We start from the raw sequence: 18607 nt of genomic DNA on the forward strand, positions 1-18607 counted from the left end.
ACTGCTAGCAAAGGAAGCTCACGAGGGAGACAGAATGTCCCGGAAAATTTCCCCATAGAAAATCTGCCCGGGATTCCTGGATCTTCTCCATAATTCTCTGTTAATGCAAAGGCGGTGAGTTGTTAGTTTCCAGGGGCTGCATTTCCCGTGACTCTGGGTGGGGGGGAGGGGAGAATTAGCAACTGTGGAAGGTATCTTGATGGAGAAATGTCACCTGTAAGGGAGGGGTGTGGTTTGTGAGGGGGGGGGGCCCAGCCTGAAGCCATCGCCGCATCCCTTCTGTTGATTTAAAGGCATACTGCTGACTCTTTTGCTGGAGGGAGGGCACCTCCTGAGGCCAGGGACCGGAGACCCACAGGGCTGTCCAGGGCCGGATCCCTTTGGAGGAGGACTCAGGAACCAGGCAGTCCCGAACCAATCCAGACGGGATGTCTGGGATGTGGGCCAGGGCCCCTTTCACACGACTTACCGGGACTCGCAATGACGCAGAACATCACGCTACAAATGTGGAAAATTGCATTTTCTCGCACGAGATTTGCGTGACATCATGCAAATCTCGCGCAAGAAAACGCTATTTTCCGAGTTGGTAGCGCGATGCTCCGCATCGTTGTGAGTCCCGGTAAGTAGTGTGAAAAGGGCCCAGGTTTAGCCCCCCACTTCCCAGCAGCTTCCTTGTGGTTTCCCTCCCGGTGGGCTGGGGACAGGGCCCCCCTCCCTCCGCCTCCACTGACCTCCCAGATGCCAGGAGACGGCTGGGGAGTGACAGTCAAGGCAGGGCTGTCTATCCTGCCCTTCCTTCAAGGCGTACAGGGCGGTGTACATGGTCCTTCTTTCTCTTTTTGTTCTCACAACAACCCTGTGAGGTAGGTGAGGCTGAGACACCGTGAGTAGCCCAAAGCTGCCCAGTGAGCTCCATCAGGGTTGGATTCCCCAACAGGCAGACTGAGCTGAAGCGCAGGGCACCAGCACAGCAGGGGCACCAAAACGCAGCATTTTTTAAAAAAAATTGATATTTCAGAAAAAGCATTGAAGTAGTCATGGAGGGGAAAGGTTCCAGCCTGGTGGCTGGTCAGAGAAAGCCTGTTTGGACCGGAAAACGTTAAAGAGAATTAAAGCCACCCGCTGAAGCCGTCATTTGCTTCACTTTGTGTCCCCCAGCCTGGCAGCCCTACAGCACAGCCAGTAAGAAGGGCAAAGCGAAGCACCGGGAGGCAGTAAGAGCAAGCGCTGCAGCTCCGTCTGGTAGAATTTGCAGGCCAAAAATATATGTAAGTGTCTCATTCACTCACAGTCATAAAACACACACACACTCCATGCTGCCATGTCTGGACACGGGGCAGGGGGGTCACACTGGAGGTATGGGGGGAAGATAGTTGTGGATTTCCTGCTTTGCACAGAGGGTTGCACTCAGATGACCCCAGAGATCCCTTCCAACCCTACAATTCTATGATTCTGTGGTGGTGGCTACAAATAGAATTCTGGCAGCTGGAAATGTAAGGAGTTAAAAGAAAGAGAAGAAAAGAAACTAAAGGAAACCAATCTAGACCCTGGATTATCAAACAAGGTAAGATATTTCTGCAGTCGAGCAACTAGGGGAGCAGGTGAACAAAATCAAGATGCAAAGGGTTTCAATACAGAGGTGGAGTCTGGGGCAACTGGTTTTCAGTGAAGTGTGCCCAGCCCTGTGGATTCTTTGCACACTGCCAGCGACTGTGGGAGAAGCCGAAAGACGTTGCAGCGAGCTGGCACTCACCCAAAACTGCAGGAGTTCTGTAGTGGGGCAAGAAGGGCTGCGCCAATTGCCCGTCTCGTCTATTGAGTGGGATCTTGGGAGAGAAATGGCCTTTGGGGGGATAGGTCATGGTTTTGCAACGGAGCTTTAAGCTAATTGGTATAATCTCTGCAGCCAACTGGTCCATTAGAATTTTTTTTAAAAAACACATTGACAGGATAATCCATTTTTAGTGACCAAACAGTTACAGAATAGTTAGCAAACTTGTAGGACTCTCAGGCTGGGTGTTACTATTGAACAGAAGTTGCAAAAGCGGGCATTTTCCAGACATGTAGAATATGTAACAGTAATTTCATAACTAAAATAAACATTTTCATGGCTCATTAGGTTATCATCATCATTATTATTATTAATGTCATTTACATTCCGCCTTTCTCACTGAGACTCAAGGCGGATTACATAGTGTGAGATTAGTGCAATCAGTGGCAAGGACAAGGGCAGGCATTTCCATACCGTGTCAAGGGCATTTCCATAAAAGATGCCATAGTGTAAATGAATACAGTATTAAGAACATTTCCATGGGACGAAGGACTGTGGTGCTGGTGTGTGGGGTGCGTTTTGCAATCAGAAAAGCTAAAAAGAAACTATTTTAAGTTCAGCATACATGTAAGTTTTGTGTTGTTCCAAAAAAAAAAAATTATTTTACGGTTTAGTATTGAGTCTTTTCAGTGCTTTGAGCCTCTTAAGGTCTTAATATAGCCCTGAGGCCCATGACAGAGAGGGGGGTTTGAACATTCACCTCTCAGCACTTCAGCTCTAACCACTACACCACACTAAGCTGTGACTCCAGAACACAAGGCTTCCCTGGGGGGGGGGCTTTGCTCACGTACCTGTTGGTTTGCATGTGTACTTCCCATTGTTCTTGAGCTGACATATCTCCCCAACCTCACACCCATAGTTCTGGCATTCCATGATTCCTCCAGAGTAACAGCGGCATTTCTGGCTGCAGTGCGGCGTGATCCAGCTCTCCCCAACCTGTTAGGACAGACACCAATTACCGCCGCCTGCAGGTGGACCCATCACATCTCGTGGGGTGCTCAGCCCACATGCCGTCCTCACATCCTGCTGGCGTGGTGCGTCATGTCTCCAGGGGTTCAGCCAGCCCCTCCTATCCCAAGGCCAAGGGTCTCTCTTTGGTTCCCGCTCAGCCAACGAGATGGCAACAGGGAAGACTTTCCTCCAGCGCTTATTGACTTATGATCCTAAGGAACGTCTTTGGCCAGCTCTGCCGGACAGGCAGCTTCTCCCCAGAAGACCTGCCCTCCCTCCAAGAAGTGGCCGTGCCTCAAGAAGGTGGCCTCCTCCTCCCTCCTCCGGTACATTTTGGGCTCTGTGAGTGTCTGCAGCGGCGGAAAGGGAGTGCCTTGAGGCCAGACAGACATGCTCACCTTGTGATAGGCGTTGTTCTTGTCCCGACAGCCGCACTCGCTCAAGGGCACGCACTGGCCATCGCTGAGAATGTAGCCCTCCTTGCAGGCGCACCCTTCCAGGCACTCCCCCTGCGGCTTCTCACAGACGGCCTCGGCGTAGATATTGTTGCATGTTGGGGGGCAGGGGGAGGCGCAGTTGGTGTAATAGCTGTTGGAGGGGCACGGCAGAGCTGGGAGGGAGAGGGAGAGGAGGACAGCTGGGGCAGTGGTCCCAGAATCCAGAGGAACCAGAGAGGCCGTTCAAACTGGCCCTGGCCTGCATGACCCTGGCGTCCAGGCACCGAGCCCTGGCTTGTTCCGGCCGCGTCTGACCTTGTCTCCACCACGCTCAGCATCTCCCTGATGGCCCCCTTGCCTGTTTGTCTTCCTCACCCCCCCCCATGCCAGGACATCCAGGGACTGATGGGACCCTCAGAGGGGCCAGGAGCAGGCTGACCCGAGCAGCAGAAGCACTGGACAGAAGCTCCTCTGTCCTCTTGGAAGCGACCCTGTGCCTGCCAGCCACCCCCAGGAACCCCCCTGGCAAGTGGGAGGGCCTGTCTGTCCTGATACCATCAAAGAACGGACACCGGCCAGCCTCAGCCGGGGCATGTTCTGCTCGCCTGCACCCCAGAGGCGAACTCTCCTGCGCCAGACAAACTCACTTTTGCACTGGCACGGTGAGTGCTAGCATTGACCACCCGAGAGTGCACGTAAGTGACACATTTCTCACAGTAAACTGATGCCCTGCAATCATTGGTGGCTGTATCATACAGAAAAGGCCCCATCTGCACCACTAGTTTCTGGGGCACAAATTTTCCAAAAGCCATTTCTATCATTAAAATTAGTCTTATAAAAATAGCTAAGGTTGCCCTTTTCCAACCAACAGCAATCAGGCAGTGCCTGGCAGCGCTCCTCTGAGTGATGCCCCCCTTCTTGGGGCATCTCTTTTGAGTGTCTCCTTGAGTGCAGGACCCTTATGCTGCTTCCCTGGCAGAGCCCCCCCCCTCACCTGGGGGGGGGGCTGACCTTTCCTAGCCTGCCCCTGGTGCCCTCCCCAAGAGCATCACTGGCGCAACTCTGCACGGTGCCAGGCCCTCCCGCCCCCCGCCCTCTGCTTCTGGGCGCTTACGGCAGAACGTGGCGTTCCTCCAGCTGAGGAGGACACCCTCGGCCTTGCAGGCATCCGCGTAGGCCTGGGCAATGGCGCACAGCGTGGATTTCATCCCGTCGTACTTGCACATGTCATACACGCAGGTCTGAACGAACAGCTTGGGCTTGACCAGGCTGTGGCACGGTGCAAAAATGCTGGACTGCAGGACGTGGCATTGTTCTTCAATGGCCGGCCTCTCCTGCGGTGTGCAGGGGGGGTCCAGATCCTCCCTTGTGTCTGGCAAGCAACTGCAGCGGAAACAGCAAGGAGTCAGACTCACAAACTAGAGCAACAACTGACACGGGCTGCCTGGGTCCTTCCCTGGCCAGGGGCTTGGGACATGTCCAGTGCCAGGTGCCTTTTGCTCCAGGCCCACCGACTGCCTTCCAGAACCCCACCTTAGCAAACACTCCCTTAGAAGTTCTGTAGGCAGAGGGCGTTCTCAGAAGTGGCCCTGACAAAGGCCCCCGCCGGGTTCCCCTTTTACCTCCCAGACATCACAGGAAATCCAGTCCTATCACTTGCCTCGCTCTCAATGACCAGCACCCCTCCCCCAAATTTTGTCCCCCATCCCTATGGAAGTCTCTTCTTCTAGAGAAGGCAGACTCAACCCCACCCCCAGTCAAGAGCCTAGAGAATTATACTGGATCCAGCACTAATGCTAGAAAAGCAAGTTAATGCAGCTGCAAAAAATGTCTTCCACCATCTCAGTCTAGCCTGGAGGATGGCCTTCGACCCTGACACAGCTGATCTGGCTATCTGGATCCATGCCATGCTAACATTGAGACTTGACTACTGTAATACGCTCTATACAGGTCTTCCCTTGAAGTCAACTCAGAGATCCCAACCACTGCAGCATCCTGCAGCTTCATTATTATTATGATCAGGAACTAGGTGGAGTGTGCCTATCCCCCGCATTCTGCAGTCGCTCCACTGGCTTCCCACCAACTGCCAGGCTCAATTCAAGGCCAGGACAATCACATCCAAAGCCTCGGCCCCTCATATCTGCAGGCCCGCCTCTCTTCCTATACTAGGGATGCCAGCCCCACCCTCCCCCAGTCCCACCCCCCACCCTGCTTACCTGGCCCTGGGGGCGGGGGAACACAACTGCCAGAGTGCACCCCTGTGCAGTGGGGCATGCTTCTGGGTGGTGGGGAGCGCTCCTGGGTGGCGCAGCTGCCTGAATCGGGTCGAATCAGGCTTGATTTGGCCCCTTGGAGAGCACAGTAGCGCTCCCCGGGCGGGCCATGACCTGCACAATGATGTCACTTCCAAGAAGTGATGTCATCACACACAAGCTGGGAGTGTGGGCGCACTGTGCATGTGCACAAAAAGGAGAGGAATAAGGTAGGAGCTGGGCCTCAGATCTCCCCCCGCCGGGAGGTTGGGGGACATGGCAACCCTACCCTATACTCTGCCACAGCAGCTTCGCTCATCTGAACAGGGCCTTCTGCAGGTGCCACCCTGCAAACGGGCAGAATTAACCGCTGCTTGTACACAGACATTCCCTCATGTAACGGAATGGCCTGCCGGAGGAGGTCAGGGAAGCTCCCACTCTCCTACCTTTCCGCAAAATGCAAAACCGTATTTTTTCAGGAGTGCTTTTTTCACACAGGCTGCGCTGTCAGGAAATGGTTCAGAGAGACCCTTTGAAAAAGGGAGGGGGCCTGCAGACTACCCGTGTTGTTTAATACGCCACGTTCAATTGATTATGTTTAGTTTCAGCATCGCTTCCAGCCCTGAATCTGATTTCTGCTGGCTTTGGAATTACTGCAATACCCTGTTGCATGGTTTGTGGAATATCCCGGCCATTGACCAGGTTGATCCCTCTGGGGGTCTCAGTGAGTCTCCTCCCACCTCCCCCTCCTTGGACCCTCAGCGGAGGCCCTTGGGAATGCCCGGGGCTTGGAGGCCGAACGCTCCCCCAGCCACCTGCCTTCGTTAGAAAACTCGGCTCAGAATGCCAGTGGGGGTGGGTGGGTGAGGAGCAGGCAGAGGGGCTGCGCTTACCCCACTTCACTGTCATTGGCCACCTTCCAGCTGTTTCCAAGCTGGGTGTCATTCCTGGCCTGGAGTCCGTTGGGCATAAGCCACTCGTCTTCGGTCTGGCCATTGTAGTTCCCACACAGGCCACACACCTGCAGACCGAAAGGAGATACGATCAACCTGCCAAGCCGCAGCCCTTTCCCCGGTGGCCAGAGGCTGGGCCTTTCTGGCCTGGCAAGAGGGTGCACGTACATGCACATACACTCTTTCCAGCAACACCCCCTCCCCACCAGTCTGACATCATTTGAATAGAGGCCACAAACAAACAAAAAACCCATAACCCTGTGAGCGTTTCAGTTCCTGCATTTTAAAAAAATCCACTGGGTGATTCTGAAATGTGCAAACCTTTTTTTCATGAGCAAGTGGGGAGACCCACAGTTCCCCGCACACCCCTCCCTGGCAGGCACGTCCACCAGTTCATTCCCTGGTGCTGAACCTCATCATGCCCTACTGGCTCCTGCTGGCTGAGGTGCCGCTCCCTGTCTGGTGTGGCCCCCTCCGTGGCCACGGGATGCACCTGCCCACCCTCATCGCTGATGCTGCCAAGGCAGTTGTGAATGTCCTGCACTGTGCAGGGGGTTGGACTAGATGACCTTGCCGGTCCCTTCCAGCTCTATGATCCCCAGTCGTCAATGGCATTCATGTTCAGGCTCTGCCTCCTGTTCAGAGGTGATGGGCTGGACTTGAGTGCTGGACTCCTGGCTCACTGCATGAACCCGCCAGGACCCATCCAGTCCATCAGTAGCCTTATCTCACTATCCTATATGACATGGTCTTGCACCCAATAGGAGCACATGTGCAGTGCGCTCCCACACACTGATGTGCCGAAAGCAAGCAGGAGCATAGCACACACTCACCTTAGCAAAGTAAGAGCTGGGCAGGCTGATTTCCAAGTAGAGATTCCCGTCGTATTTCACAACCAGCCCAAAGTCGGTCTCCACCACTATAAAATTGCCCACGTTTCCCACTGCCACGTTTCCTCGGGAACGGCTCCCCACCGGGGTGTAGACTCTCTCGTTGTTGAGCTGAGGACAACAGACATGTGTCAGTGCAGGGCACGATGACGCTCTCGTACAGGATGGCTCAGACCTTGGCATGCAGAAGGTCCCGAGTTCAATTTCCGGCATCTCCAGACAGTTAAAAAAGCATTTGGAAAATCTAGGTGGATTTCTTAACCTCACAAGCAAAATCCGCTTGGCTCCCTCGCACTCTGGACTTCCTAAAATCTCTGACATTAGTTGTTCGCTTATTTATAAAACCACCTTTCCCAAAGTAGTGTACAGTGTTACCTCTTGTGAAAAGAGTAAAGGGATGAGCGCACACAGAACTGAAAATGCAAAGAACGGAGAGGGGAGGAAAGGGTGGGCAGGACAACCTTCCTGAGCCATGGGCTGGGCAGGCAAGAGTGGGAAGACCTGACTGGCTGTTATATGATAAAGTACACCCCCGCCCCCCAATGTGGGGTAGCTCCTCTTAAATGTCCTCTCCCCGAGAACAATGAAAGCAGCGTCCAGCAACACCGGAAGTCCGATTTCCCACTCAGCAGAGACTTGGGATCGGGAGGTCAAAGTGTTGCGCATGTTTTTTAACATGGACTTTCTCCTGCCTGGTGCCTCTGAGGCTGAAGGGCCAAACATCTCTGAGGCATCTCTGAGGCTGGAGGGCTAAACTAGGGGGACCCCGTACCCCGCACAAGTGCAAATTCCCCATCCGTACCAGGACCCTCTTGTTTTTCTGAAGTGTGACCCGGGTGCCGTACACGTCCACATAGACCTCCCGGAGATAGGTGGCCCCTCTCTGCCCTCGGTCTTCATTCCTGCCACTGACGGTGAAGGGGGTGCTGCCGCCGCCGCCGTCGTTGCAGAGCGTGGCAAGGGTGTAGGTGCAGGTGCCCAGAAAGGTGTGCATCACCTTGTCAAAGGTGTAGTAGTGAGGGTCGCCAACCACCTGGCAGGATGCTCGGTCTGGGGGTGGGGAGACATTTGGGAGCTCAGAACAGCACACGGAGAGCGGTGGGATCTCTTATGCTCCCATTTTACGGGAAGGCCACTGAGGCAGAGAGGCAGCAACCTGCCGAGGATCACCCAGCGGGCCAAGCAGGGACTGAAGCGGGTCTCCTGGGTCCATGACCTTGCGGCTCACAGATCCCCTTTCAGTTCTGGATGACGCCTCTCTGCATGGCTTTATTTATTTTAGCTTATTATCTGTTCATGATGAATATTTACATTCCATCTTCCTGCTAAAAAGTGCCCAAGGCAATGGACAAAATCAGTTCCACTCCCCGGAATGCCCATTAGAAATACGCCCCCACCCACAGAGCCCGTGCTCCCCTTCCTCTCCCCCCTTTAGCGCAGCCTCCCAGAGGCAGAAGGGGGGCCTGGCAGAGCGCTTGGGGGAGTTCTTCTTTTTCTCTGCGCTGGGGAAAGGCCCCCGTCTCTTCTTCGCCCTCCCCTCCATTTCATTCTCACAACCACCACCCTGTGAGGTGCAGGACAGGAGGGGCGCGTGGGACTGGCCCTGCAGGCAGACGGAGCCTGGGCTGGACTCCGCATGGGCGCGTCTCCGCTGTGCCTGCTCGGGAGGCCTGCTTGGGGAGGCTGCTTTGGCTGGTTGGCGGCACCCATGAGTGGGGCCCATCCCCAGACTCACCCTTGGGGTGGCAGCCCAGCACGCCATCCTGAGCATCGCATTTCTCTTGCACGCCGCACTCCCAGCGCCCGCATGTGATGGAGCGGCCGTGCTCGCAAGTGCAGCGTTCACTGCAGGCCCCGTTGGTGAACCAGCTCTCGCCCAGCTGCCCGAGAGAGGAGAGGGAGGGAGGGTCAGGCGAGGGCAAGCCCCAGGAGGAGGACAGGGCCCTGGGACCGTGGAAGCCGAGGGCGGACGAGGAAGAAGTCCGACCCGGCCTCTCTGCACAGCTTCCGTCCCCCTTCAGCCCAGAGCAGCCACCCAACTGGCCAGGCGCTGGGGAGGATCCTGACCCCGAGAGCCCCTGGTTCTCCGACCCTGCAGTTCTGGACTCCTTGCTGGTGGCAACCAAATCTTCTCTCGGCTTTTGCTCCTGCCCTTATTCCCCTCTCCCTCTCCCTCTTTCGGACCATCCTTTCGATGGTGAATGGAGCCGCACGGGCATCGCAGAAAGGAAGCCCGCCCCCTGCTGCCGACCTGGAAGGCTCAGGGGGACCTTGCCTGATAATAGTAGCCCTGGGAATCGACACACCCACAGCTGTCCTCCGGCACGCATCTGTCTCCGCTCAGAACGAAGCCCTCATCGCAAAAGCAGCCCTCCACTGGCAACGGGCTACAGGAGCCGAGCACCGAGGGCATCGCGCAGCTGGAAGGGCATTGGTTCCCGCAGCTTTTGTACTGGCTTCCGGCAGGGCAGGTTATGGCTGCCAAGAGTAAGGGGAGGGGGGGGGTCACGCACAGGGAGCCCCCAGAGGCCACCAGACAGAGGGGCTCCTCCTGGAGATGGTCGGCAGGAAGCACTGACCTCCCTTGCTTGAGGTTCTCCCTCAAACCAGCAGCAGGCAAAAGCTTCCCAAAAAGAATTCCGGAGAAGCAGCGGGGCACTCTCTCCACGCGTGGCCCAGAGCAGCAGGGGGAGGGCACAGAAGGGCCCCATCCACCCCCTCCCCAAGCAAGGGGCTGCCGAGGCCTGGCTGACCTCCCACCCCACGGGCCAGGAACATGAGGAGGCAGGCCCACCTTCAGGCGGCGTTTAATAGATTGTGCTCCCAGCCCACAACTCCTGCGATGGATCGTGATAAATCGACCAGGAACACAACAATATAATAGACACACTAAAATATACAATTAGCAGCAAACAGTTTAAATGTACCGCCCCTCCCCCTGAAAAACAAGGAAAGCCCCACTCACGGCAGAGGGTGGCATTTCTCCACTCCAGGCACATGCCAGCGTTAGCGCATGCCTCCGCATAGGCCTGCAGTCCGTAGCAGAGGGAGGTGAGCTGCCCGCCTGTGAGGCACACGTCGTAAATGCAGTTCTCAAAGAATGGCGCAGGGTCTAGCACACGGTGGCAGCCTTGGAAGACCCCTGTGGAAAGGGGAGGGCGGAGAGGGTGAGTGAGCGAGCGAGCGAGAGAGAGAGATCCAGCAAAGAGCCAAAGGCTTGGCCCCTTTGCTGTGGTGTCTTGCAAGGGTGCCTTTCAGAACGCAGATATCTCAGGCTGCTAAGCTCTGTGATGCTTTTGGCAAGGGGCTGCTGCAAGCTATTTGTTGTGGGAATTCTGTAGTCTGGATCGAGGCTAGGCCCAAACAGAACATGGAACCAGTCTTAGTCTTAGAAGCACCTTCCGAAAGCTCTCTGCGTATAAGTTTCGTTCCATGTAAGTTTCGTTTCTTGAGAGCTGGCTGAAGGTCTCAGCAGCACCCTCCTGTGACATGAATCAGATTGGAGTCATGAGCTAGATGGGAATCGGCAAGTGGCCCCTTGGCCCATACAGGTGAAACCCAGGAGGGCAGGAGAGAGGCGCTTAAGGGGCATCACCTGATCTGCCAGAAGGAACAGGCAGACCCTGTCCTTGACTGGAGAAGGGTACACATTCCTTTCTTATTTACAGCTTTAGCATCAGGACAACTGTCTATCTTAAAATTGCTTATACCGTCCCCACGTCAGAAATACCTTAGAAGAACAAAGCCTACGTAATCGATGACTGTCAGAATAGGCAGACTTTGGGGATTTTTCCCTATAAAAGATGGAGCCACAGAATGCTCTTCACTGCTCCCTGGCAGGATACAGAGACCTGTTAGATCCTGTGCCTGGCAGCGGGTAGTCCAAGAGTGCTCTTGTTGGGTTGGGGAAGGGTCTATGGGGTGCCTTCCTCTACTAGAGACTCAGAACAGCGTCAGGGAAAGGCCAGGTTCATCTATACAGCCTTCGTGAGGGGCTGCCCCAGAACAAAGAAACGAGGTGGCAACGGGGACCCACGGAGAGGGGGTCGTCCCCCCCCCCCGAAATATCCTCACAACACTATTCCACCGTAACAGAACGAAGATGGATGGATGGAGCTCTTCGGCTGCCCACTGTGATCTCAACGGCTCCTCAGAGCCTCAGCAGCAAGGGGCCTCTTTCCAGCTGGGCATGCTGGGGACAGAACTGGTGACCGTCTTCAGCAAAGCTCAGGGGCAGAGCAAACCTGGGGCTTGTACTCAAACAAGGGCGTGGGCAAGGTTAACCCTGGGGACCACAAACCCTCCCACTTGATCAGCCATTCACCCTGCAGGTCCAAGATCCCCCCCCCCCACACACACACACCACACCCCCACACACAAACACACGACAGTCAAGCCGCTCTTCCTCCGGTGCCAAAGACCGACCTGAAGGATCTGTGATCATGTTGCAAGCTGAGCTCCTCCGGATTTCCTTCTCCGTCTCTGGATCACACTCAGGTGTGGGGAGACTGGAACAGGATCTGCCCAGCGCAGGGAGCAGAAAGACAGCTTGGGTGAAATTTCATTGCCTGTTCATTTTAACAGAAGACGACTGCCCCCATGCCAGAGGGCGTTTCCTTTCCCAGACTGCATTTCCCAGCTTACATTTAGGGCCCTGTGGCAACACCCCATGGGAAGTGGGAAACCAGCCCGTGCCCCTCTCCTTCCATCTCCTTTAGGAGGACCCTAAAAAGTGGCTGCACGGACCTCACTGGAGGCCCCAAGTTTATTTCAAGAGTCTTGGCTGTCACTTTTATAATCAGAGGAGGCAGATTTCCCAGAACGGCAGGGAAATATATGCCGGGAGGTTTGCCCTTTGCTTTTCTGCCTTCTTTGTCTAATCCTCAAATGTCTCAGAAGATCGGCCTCCTCACATATTCCACTCAATCAAGCGACTGGTTCTGTGCGAAATCCCATTTCATCCCCAGCGGAGCCCCTGGGACAAGTCTCATCCGGGGAGACAAGCTACTAGTCCCCAAGATGGGATAAGAATACGGACTGACCGGACGCAATTGTTGTCAGGATGGCTTTGGATACTGTCAACTGCTATTATTTTGCACTTCCTTACTTCTGCTACGTTAAATCCAGTCTGGGGCAAAAGTGTCTAAAGAATATTTGTCAGTGTGAGGTCACCTGCAGACGGCTGGAGAGCCACTTGCAAAGAGCTCGCCACATTCACCGTCCAGAAACAGGTAAATACACCTGGAAGGTCGGCCGGAGTTAGCCTGCAGCGACACCCGGGTAAGTCCTTGGCAGCTGCACAGACACTGGGGGTTTCAGGTTGCCCTTCCGGCCTCCAGCACTGAAGAGCCCAAGGAAGCCCCCCCCCCGAGACACACACTGGGCCCTCCAGGGAGTCTGCCCTCCATGCAAGGAGGGCGGTTGAAGAGGAAAGACCTCCACCAGCCAGTGTCACGATCGCCAGCAGGGCTCCATCGGCCTGGTGCCCTCCCTGCAACCGGCTCCAGACCCCGAGAGGAGTGCAATGCACCACACAGCCACATACTCAGAGATGTTGCCTGGAACAAGCCAGCTGTCCCCCAGAATGGTAGAGTCAGCGGCAGGCTGTCCGTCGGGCTTCAGGTTGTCATCCGCCGGATTCTGGTTGTAATTACCTTTGCAGGGTGAGAAACGAACAGGAATGAACACGTCCTCGCCAGGTTGGCCTCCTGGGCCACTGATGCTGAAGTCCAACCTGGGGGTGCTGCTCAGTGAACACCGCCCCCTGCTGGTCAGGTTATGAACTACGGGCCTGTCTCTGGCGCTCCAGGGAGGCCAGAGGTAGGCAAAGCCTTTTGCTCAAGAGCCACCTCTGGGTCTCTACTGGCTGCCATGCCACAGAAGACAAACCAGGACTACAAACATGCACCGGTGGAGTCTGCGAGGCTATGAAGAGAGGACTTACCGCACAGGCCACAGAGCTGTCCTTTGTAAGCAGGAGGCACCGAAACTTCCACATAGTGGTTCCCGTCAAATTTGACCCCAAGGCCGAAGTCTGTTTCCAAGCGGACGTGGCCTCCACTGATGTACACTGTGATCTTGCGATCCCCGATGGACACTGGCAGGTTTCTTCTCGTGCCGTTGACCTGAGCGCCACGTAAAAGAGTTGGACCACAACCACAGCAACTCTGCCTTCTAACCCCAGTGCTTCACTGCAACCTCTCTGATCTGCCCAAGGTGCCAGCTGGCTTCTCCTGTCTATTCGCCCAATCTGAACCGCTGCGATTCTGGAATGCCCTGCTTGGTAAGCTCCGAGAGTCTTGCGACCTTTGTCTTGCTGCTGACTTCTTGCAGGTGAGATTGGGCAGCTTCGGGTGTGTGCGTGTGTCAGAGCAGACGCACTTTTATCAGGGCTTTTTTTCAGCGGGAATGCGGTGGAACGGAGTTCCGGAACCTCAGAGAAAATGGTCACATGGCTGGTGGCCCCGCCCCCGATCTCCAGTGAGAGGGGAGTTGAGATTGCCCTCTGCGCCAAGGGCAATCTACACTCCCCTCTGTCTGGAGATCAGGGGGCGGGGCCACCGGCCATGTGACCATTTTCTCCGAGGGCAACCCCCTGAGTTCCGCCACCTCTTTCCCCAGAAAAAAAGCCCTGACTTTTATCCAGATGATATAAGCCTGATATCATTAGCCACCTCAAGCCTGGGGCCGGGGGAGCAAATAGAAGAACAGAATTTCCTGCAGAGTCCGTCTTAAACCCCTTCACGTACCCACTGCGCTCGAGCACTGACCAGCCTCCAAGATCGACTGCATTTTTCTGCACATTAAAAATATCTGTATGAGAACCCAGTGCTAAAAGGCGAGCCAAGAAACACTGAATTCGAAGGCCTCCATGAACGGTGCAAATGAAGCTTTCTTTATTCTTCCTTTTTTTCTTCTTTTTTTGCTGCTTGGAATAAGCTATTCTGCTCCTGTCTGGCACTGAAGGGCCCTGAAGCCCTGGCCTGGACACGGAGACCCTGTTCAGCAAGTCTTTCTAAGGTTTCTCCAGGCACTGCCCAGCTGACAATTCTTCCAAGAAACCCTGAGGGCTAATTTTTTAAAGGAAATGAAAGCGAATTATGAAGACGAACTTCTGCCCCCAGTTCTGCCCCCAGCAGCAGAACCACAGTGTTGCCTCCCCAGCTGTGCCAGGGCTGCCAGTCCTCGAGTTCTGCTGCCGCCTGCGAGCCCACCGAATGCAGACTCAAAACCACTGGAAGCAGAGGCTGTGCCCCTTGGCGTTCTGAGCGGCGCCAAGCACTCCTGGCGTTGGATGAACATTACTGCTACCAGGTAAGAAAGAGTTTCCCTCTTTAGCATAATTTGGTATATTATACTACAATACAGTTAATATTAAAAATGGTTAGATTATAATATATCTTATATAATTAATTTGGAAGTAAGAAAAGAATAACAATGAATATTGTTAAATACTTTAAAATACAATATTATGTCTTTGATATAATCTTTAATATAATCTTTAATCTTTAATTTTTCATTTAATAGTAAGATACTTTGTTTTATATTATGATTGAGGAAACTGGAGGAGGCCCGCCATCCAAAATGCCATTTTATATGTATTTATGGTGTTTTTTGGTTTTTAATTGTATTTATATGTTTTGATACTTTTGAGCATTTTACTGTAACCCACCCTGAGCCCATTCACAGGGAGGGAGGGCTATAAAGTAAATGAATGAATGAATGAATGAATGAATGAATGAATGAATGAATGAATACAGTAAAAGAGAAACATTTCTGAGAATAGTTGAAATAAACCCACATATGATATTTATACGATACATGGTTATTGTATTCTAGACAATCTTCGTAATGGGCACCTTAATTTTCCTTTAGTGTAATGTGTATTTCTGTACCTTTTTTGCTTTGTATTCCTTTTATTATTTAGAAAATAAAAAATATATATATTAAAAAAAAAGTTTCCTTACATTCACGTTTCGGTTCTTCAGCAAGGAGATCCGACTCCCGTGTGCTTCCACATGAACTGAGTTGACGTAAGACACATGCTTCGCGGTGCCCCGGAGCTCGTTGGTGGCAGACACGTGGAAGGAAGCTGGCAGACCAGTGGCACCGCGGCAGTCTTGGGCCAGGGTGTACGTGCAGATGCCCATGAAGTGGTGGACTCTGCCATCAAACGTGGTATAATGGGGGTCTCCTGAGGCGCTGCAGGTGGCGCGACCTTGGGAGGAAGGAACAGGCAAGAAGCCCTGCGGCATATGGTTTCCGCTGCCACTAAGCGCTAAGCAAGTGCACAGGTCTTCATGCCAACAAAACCCAGGGACTGGAGGCAAAAGACTTATGAAGAGCGCTGCAGGGTCAGATGGGGGGGGTCCTATCTCGGCCAGCCTGCAGTGGCCAAGCAAATGCCTCCAGGAAGCCCCCAAACAGAGCCTGTCGGACTCTGTCCAGAGCTGCTGCAGGCCCCAGAACATATTTCCTGTGGCCTTAGAGGCTGAATACGAAAGCAGAGCGCCTTCTTCAGGTGGCAGACCCCTTCTGATCCATGGAAATCAACCAGCCTCCCCGGAGACCGTGTTCCACCCTCAGTGCAAATGCTGTGCTAAAATCATGATAAAACAAAACACAATGTTGCACCCTGTCAAGCTGGATTCTAGCGGGTGCATACATTACGCAAACACAACACTGGTTCGGGAAACCTTGCAGGAGCATCCCAGGGCCGTTTCCACACGGCTTACCTTTCTTCATAATGTCCCGGTAGATCGCGCAAAAAACGCGGAAGATTGTGTTTCCTCGTGCAAGATTTGCGCGATGTCACCGCACAAATCTCGTGCGAGGAAACGCGATCCTCCGCGTTTTTTGCGCGATCTACCAGGACATTACAAAGAGAGGTAAGCCGTGTGGAAACGGCCCAGGAGTCTCGGCAGCTGTTATGTCGGCCTGTGTGCTGACCACACGGCTGGGTCAGACGGTGCTCATGTGAGAAAGCTCTCCTCGTGCCCCCAGGGCAGTTTGTGTGCACTAATTTTTGTGCTGTTGCCGGCCCCATGGAGGAGGAGGAGGGGCCGCATGAAAGGACTTACCTATGAGTGGAGGAGGACTTCTGCTAGTCACAGGCAGTGTAGATGAAGCCCAGGAGGTGGAGGTTGTGGGGGAACTCGAAACGGGATGCTCCGAAGAAGGCGGGAGGGAGTGGTCAGTGGGGGCCTCTGTTTCTGGGGGATGAAGAGACACAAACACAGATAGCAGGTATGGGGACTCTTTCACCTCCCATCAAGGCCCCCCTACCCATGTCCTTGAGCCCAAGGGGGACAGAGCCAGTTTGGATAAGAGCGCGGGACTCTAATCTGGAGTGCTGGGTTTGATTCCCCACTCCTCCGCTTGAAGCCAGCTGGGTGACCTTGAGTCAGTCACAGCTCTCTCAGAGCTCTCTCAGCCCCACCCACCTCACAGGGTGTTTTGTTGTGGGGATAATGATGACATGCTTTGTAATCCGCACTGAGTGGGTGTTAAGTCATCCTGAAGGGCGGTATATAAATCGAATGTTGTTGTTGTTGTTGTTGTTGTTATGGGGTAAAAAGAGTGAGTCCACCCTGTATAGTTCACAGGTGCACACACACATTGCAAAAAAACTGGGAGGCTCCCTGCTGGCTGCGTAAACAGAATGCAGGGACAAGCAGTGGGGTGGAATGGCCGAGCCCAGCAGCGCCTTTTTCCAAGCACAGACCCCTCCTCCCATTAGGAGGCCTGAAACTTACTGGCAGTGGTTGCTTCTGGCAGAGAGGTGGTTTCAGGAGGAGGGGCTGATCCCAGCTCAGGTGTGGTTCCTTGGCTTGGGGTCTGGCCTGACACACAAAAAGGAGAGTCGGACACCAGGGCTAAAAGCCCCCTTCTTCCCGGAGCCCCCTAGGCGGCGTAAGAGGAAGGGGGGTTTTGATGAGGAATTCACTGGCCCCGATCCACCTGGAATTTCCCCACTTGAGTCACTCCTGGGCACACTTAGGCATGAATACAAAGTCCTTGATGCAAGTCTCTCCGGAGCGGGAGAGGGACACGGCTTCCATACAAGGAAACATCCAGTACTCTTCGAATATCACCTGATCTAGTAGCTGACCACACCTTTTAGTGGTGAAACCCATCTTTACCTTCTGGAGATGTTAAAACCTGGATATCAGACAGTATTTGGGTGTGTGTGCTGTGTGCTTTGTAAGCCCCTTTGAGTGAGTCCCCGTGGTGGAAAAAACAAAGGGGTAAATTAATCAACTAAAAAAACATCCATACCACTGCCACCCAGTGAGTAAAGGCTGCAGGCCGTAGGAGTGAGCCTCCAGCCCTCGACGCCTCTGACAGGTGCCGCTTAAAGGCTCCCCCTCTGCTCTCTGTCTGCTGCCTCACCCTCTCCAGTCACTGGGGTGGTGATGCGCAAACCCACTTTTGCACACCTGGGGATGGACGGATCAACCTACCCCTTCTCCTTTGCAACAGTCAGGCACTGCATGAATACAGAAATCAGTTTTCTAGTATTCAAATTATATAGGTTTAATCTTACTACATAATTGGGTAAGCATATTCGAGACGCACTGCGCGCGGAGCCTGGTCCACTGAAGGACAGCGTGGGCTGGCAAGAGCTCTGCCTTTAATTCTCTCGGCGCTGGGCCGGACCAGTTGGGGGCTCCTCCTGTGCCAGGGGCAGTTGGCCAACTGAGCTGCGGCGAAGGAGAGCTCAGCCGGGGGGCCATGAAGCTGCGCTCCCCCCCGCCCCACCCCCGCGCGTGCCTGGCTGGGCTTCAAAGGGCAGCAAGAGGCAAGCTTGTGGGTTGCCAGCTCCAAGTGGGGAGATTCCAGGGGATGGGGGGTGGAGTCTGGAGAGGGTGGCCATGGAGTCCACCCTCCAAAGCAGCCCTCTCCTCCAGGGGAAGGGATCTCTGTCAGTGGAGATCTGTTGTAACTCCAGGAGATCTCCAGCCACCACTTTGAGGATGAGAAGTAGGGTGGTCAGGGGCTGAAATGGGTGGCTGTTGGGTGCACAAGCCCACCAGGGTGCCTGACACCTCCCCCCCCCACGGCAATAGCCAGTCCAGCCACCCTGCGTCCCCCCCCATCAGGGTGCTGGGGAGGGGGCAATGCCAGGCTCGGCCACCCTGCCTTCCCGCTGACCAGATCGAGGCACGGTAGAGGCAGCAATGCCTGGCCCACCTGCCCTGCCCTTTCTTCAGCCTGTTGTATTCCCCCCCCCCCTCACAACGGGCTTTGTCACTAGTAAAAGAATAAAGCGCACACACACACAATTTCTCTG

At 54.3% G+C, this 18607-nt stretch overlaps 1 protein-coding gene across 1 annotated transcript in view; it reads right to left on the reverse strand.

Annotated features, from left to right (window-relative positions):
• Nucleotides 1–18607, reverse strand: part of LOC129331947 (IgGFc-binding protein-like) — a 127712-nt gene that overhangs the window by 11121 nt on the left and 97984 nt on the right. The window contains exons 74-88 of the mRNA XM_054982643.1: nucleotides 17070–17156; nucleotides 16395–16526; nucleotides 15282–15532; nucleotides 13259–13439; nucleotides 12860–12968; nucleotides 11740–11834; nucleotides 10280–10456; nucleotides 9590–9792; nucleotides 9050–9194; nucleotides 8117–8364; nucleotides 7258–7425; nucleotides 6365–6492; nucleotides 4334–4602; nucleotides 3181–3392; nucleotides 2623–2767 (exon numbers count right to left, since the gene is read on the reverse strand). Coding sequence (XP_054838618.1) covers nucleotides 2623–2767; nucleotides 3181–3392; nucleotides 4334–4602; nucleotides 6365–6492; nucleotides 7258–7425; nucleotides 8117–8364; nucleotides 9050–9194; nucleotides 9590–9792; nucleotides 10280–10456; nucleotides 11740–11834; nucleotides 12860–12968; nucleotides 13259–13439; nucleotides 15282–15532; nucleotides 16395–16526; nucleotides 17070–17156 — 2550 coding nt within the window. The remainder of the gene's footprint in view (nucleotides 1–2622; nucleotides 2768–3180; nucleotides 3393–4333; nucleotides 4603–6364; nucleotides 6493–7257; nucleotides 7426–8116; nucleotides 8365–9049; nucleotides 9195–9589; nucleotides 9793–10279; nucleotides 10457–11739; nucleotides 11835–12859; nucleotides 12969–13258; nucleotides 13440–15281; nucleotides 15533–16394; nucleotides 16527–17069; nucleotides 17157–18607) is intronic.

Source organism: Eublepharis macularius, chromosome 6 (genome assembly GCF_028583425.1).
Source record: "Eublepharis macularius isolate TG4126 chromosome 6, MPM_Emac_v1.0, whole genome shotgun sequence".
Taxonomy (NCBI): Eukaryota; Metazoa; Chordata; class Lepidosauria; order Squamata; family Eublepharidae; genus Eublepharis; species Eublepharis macularius.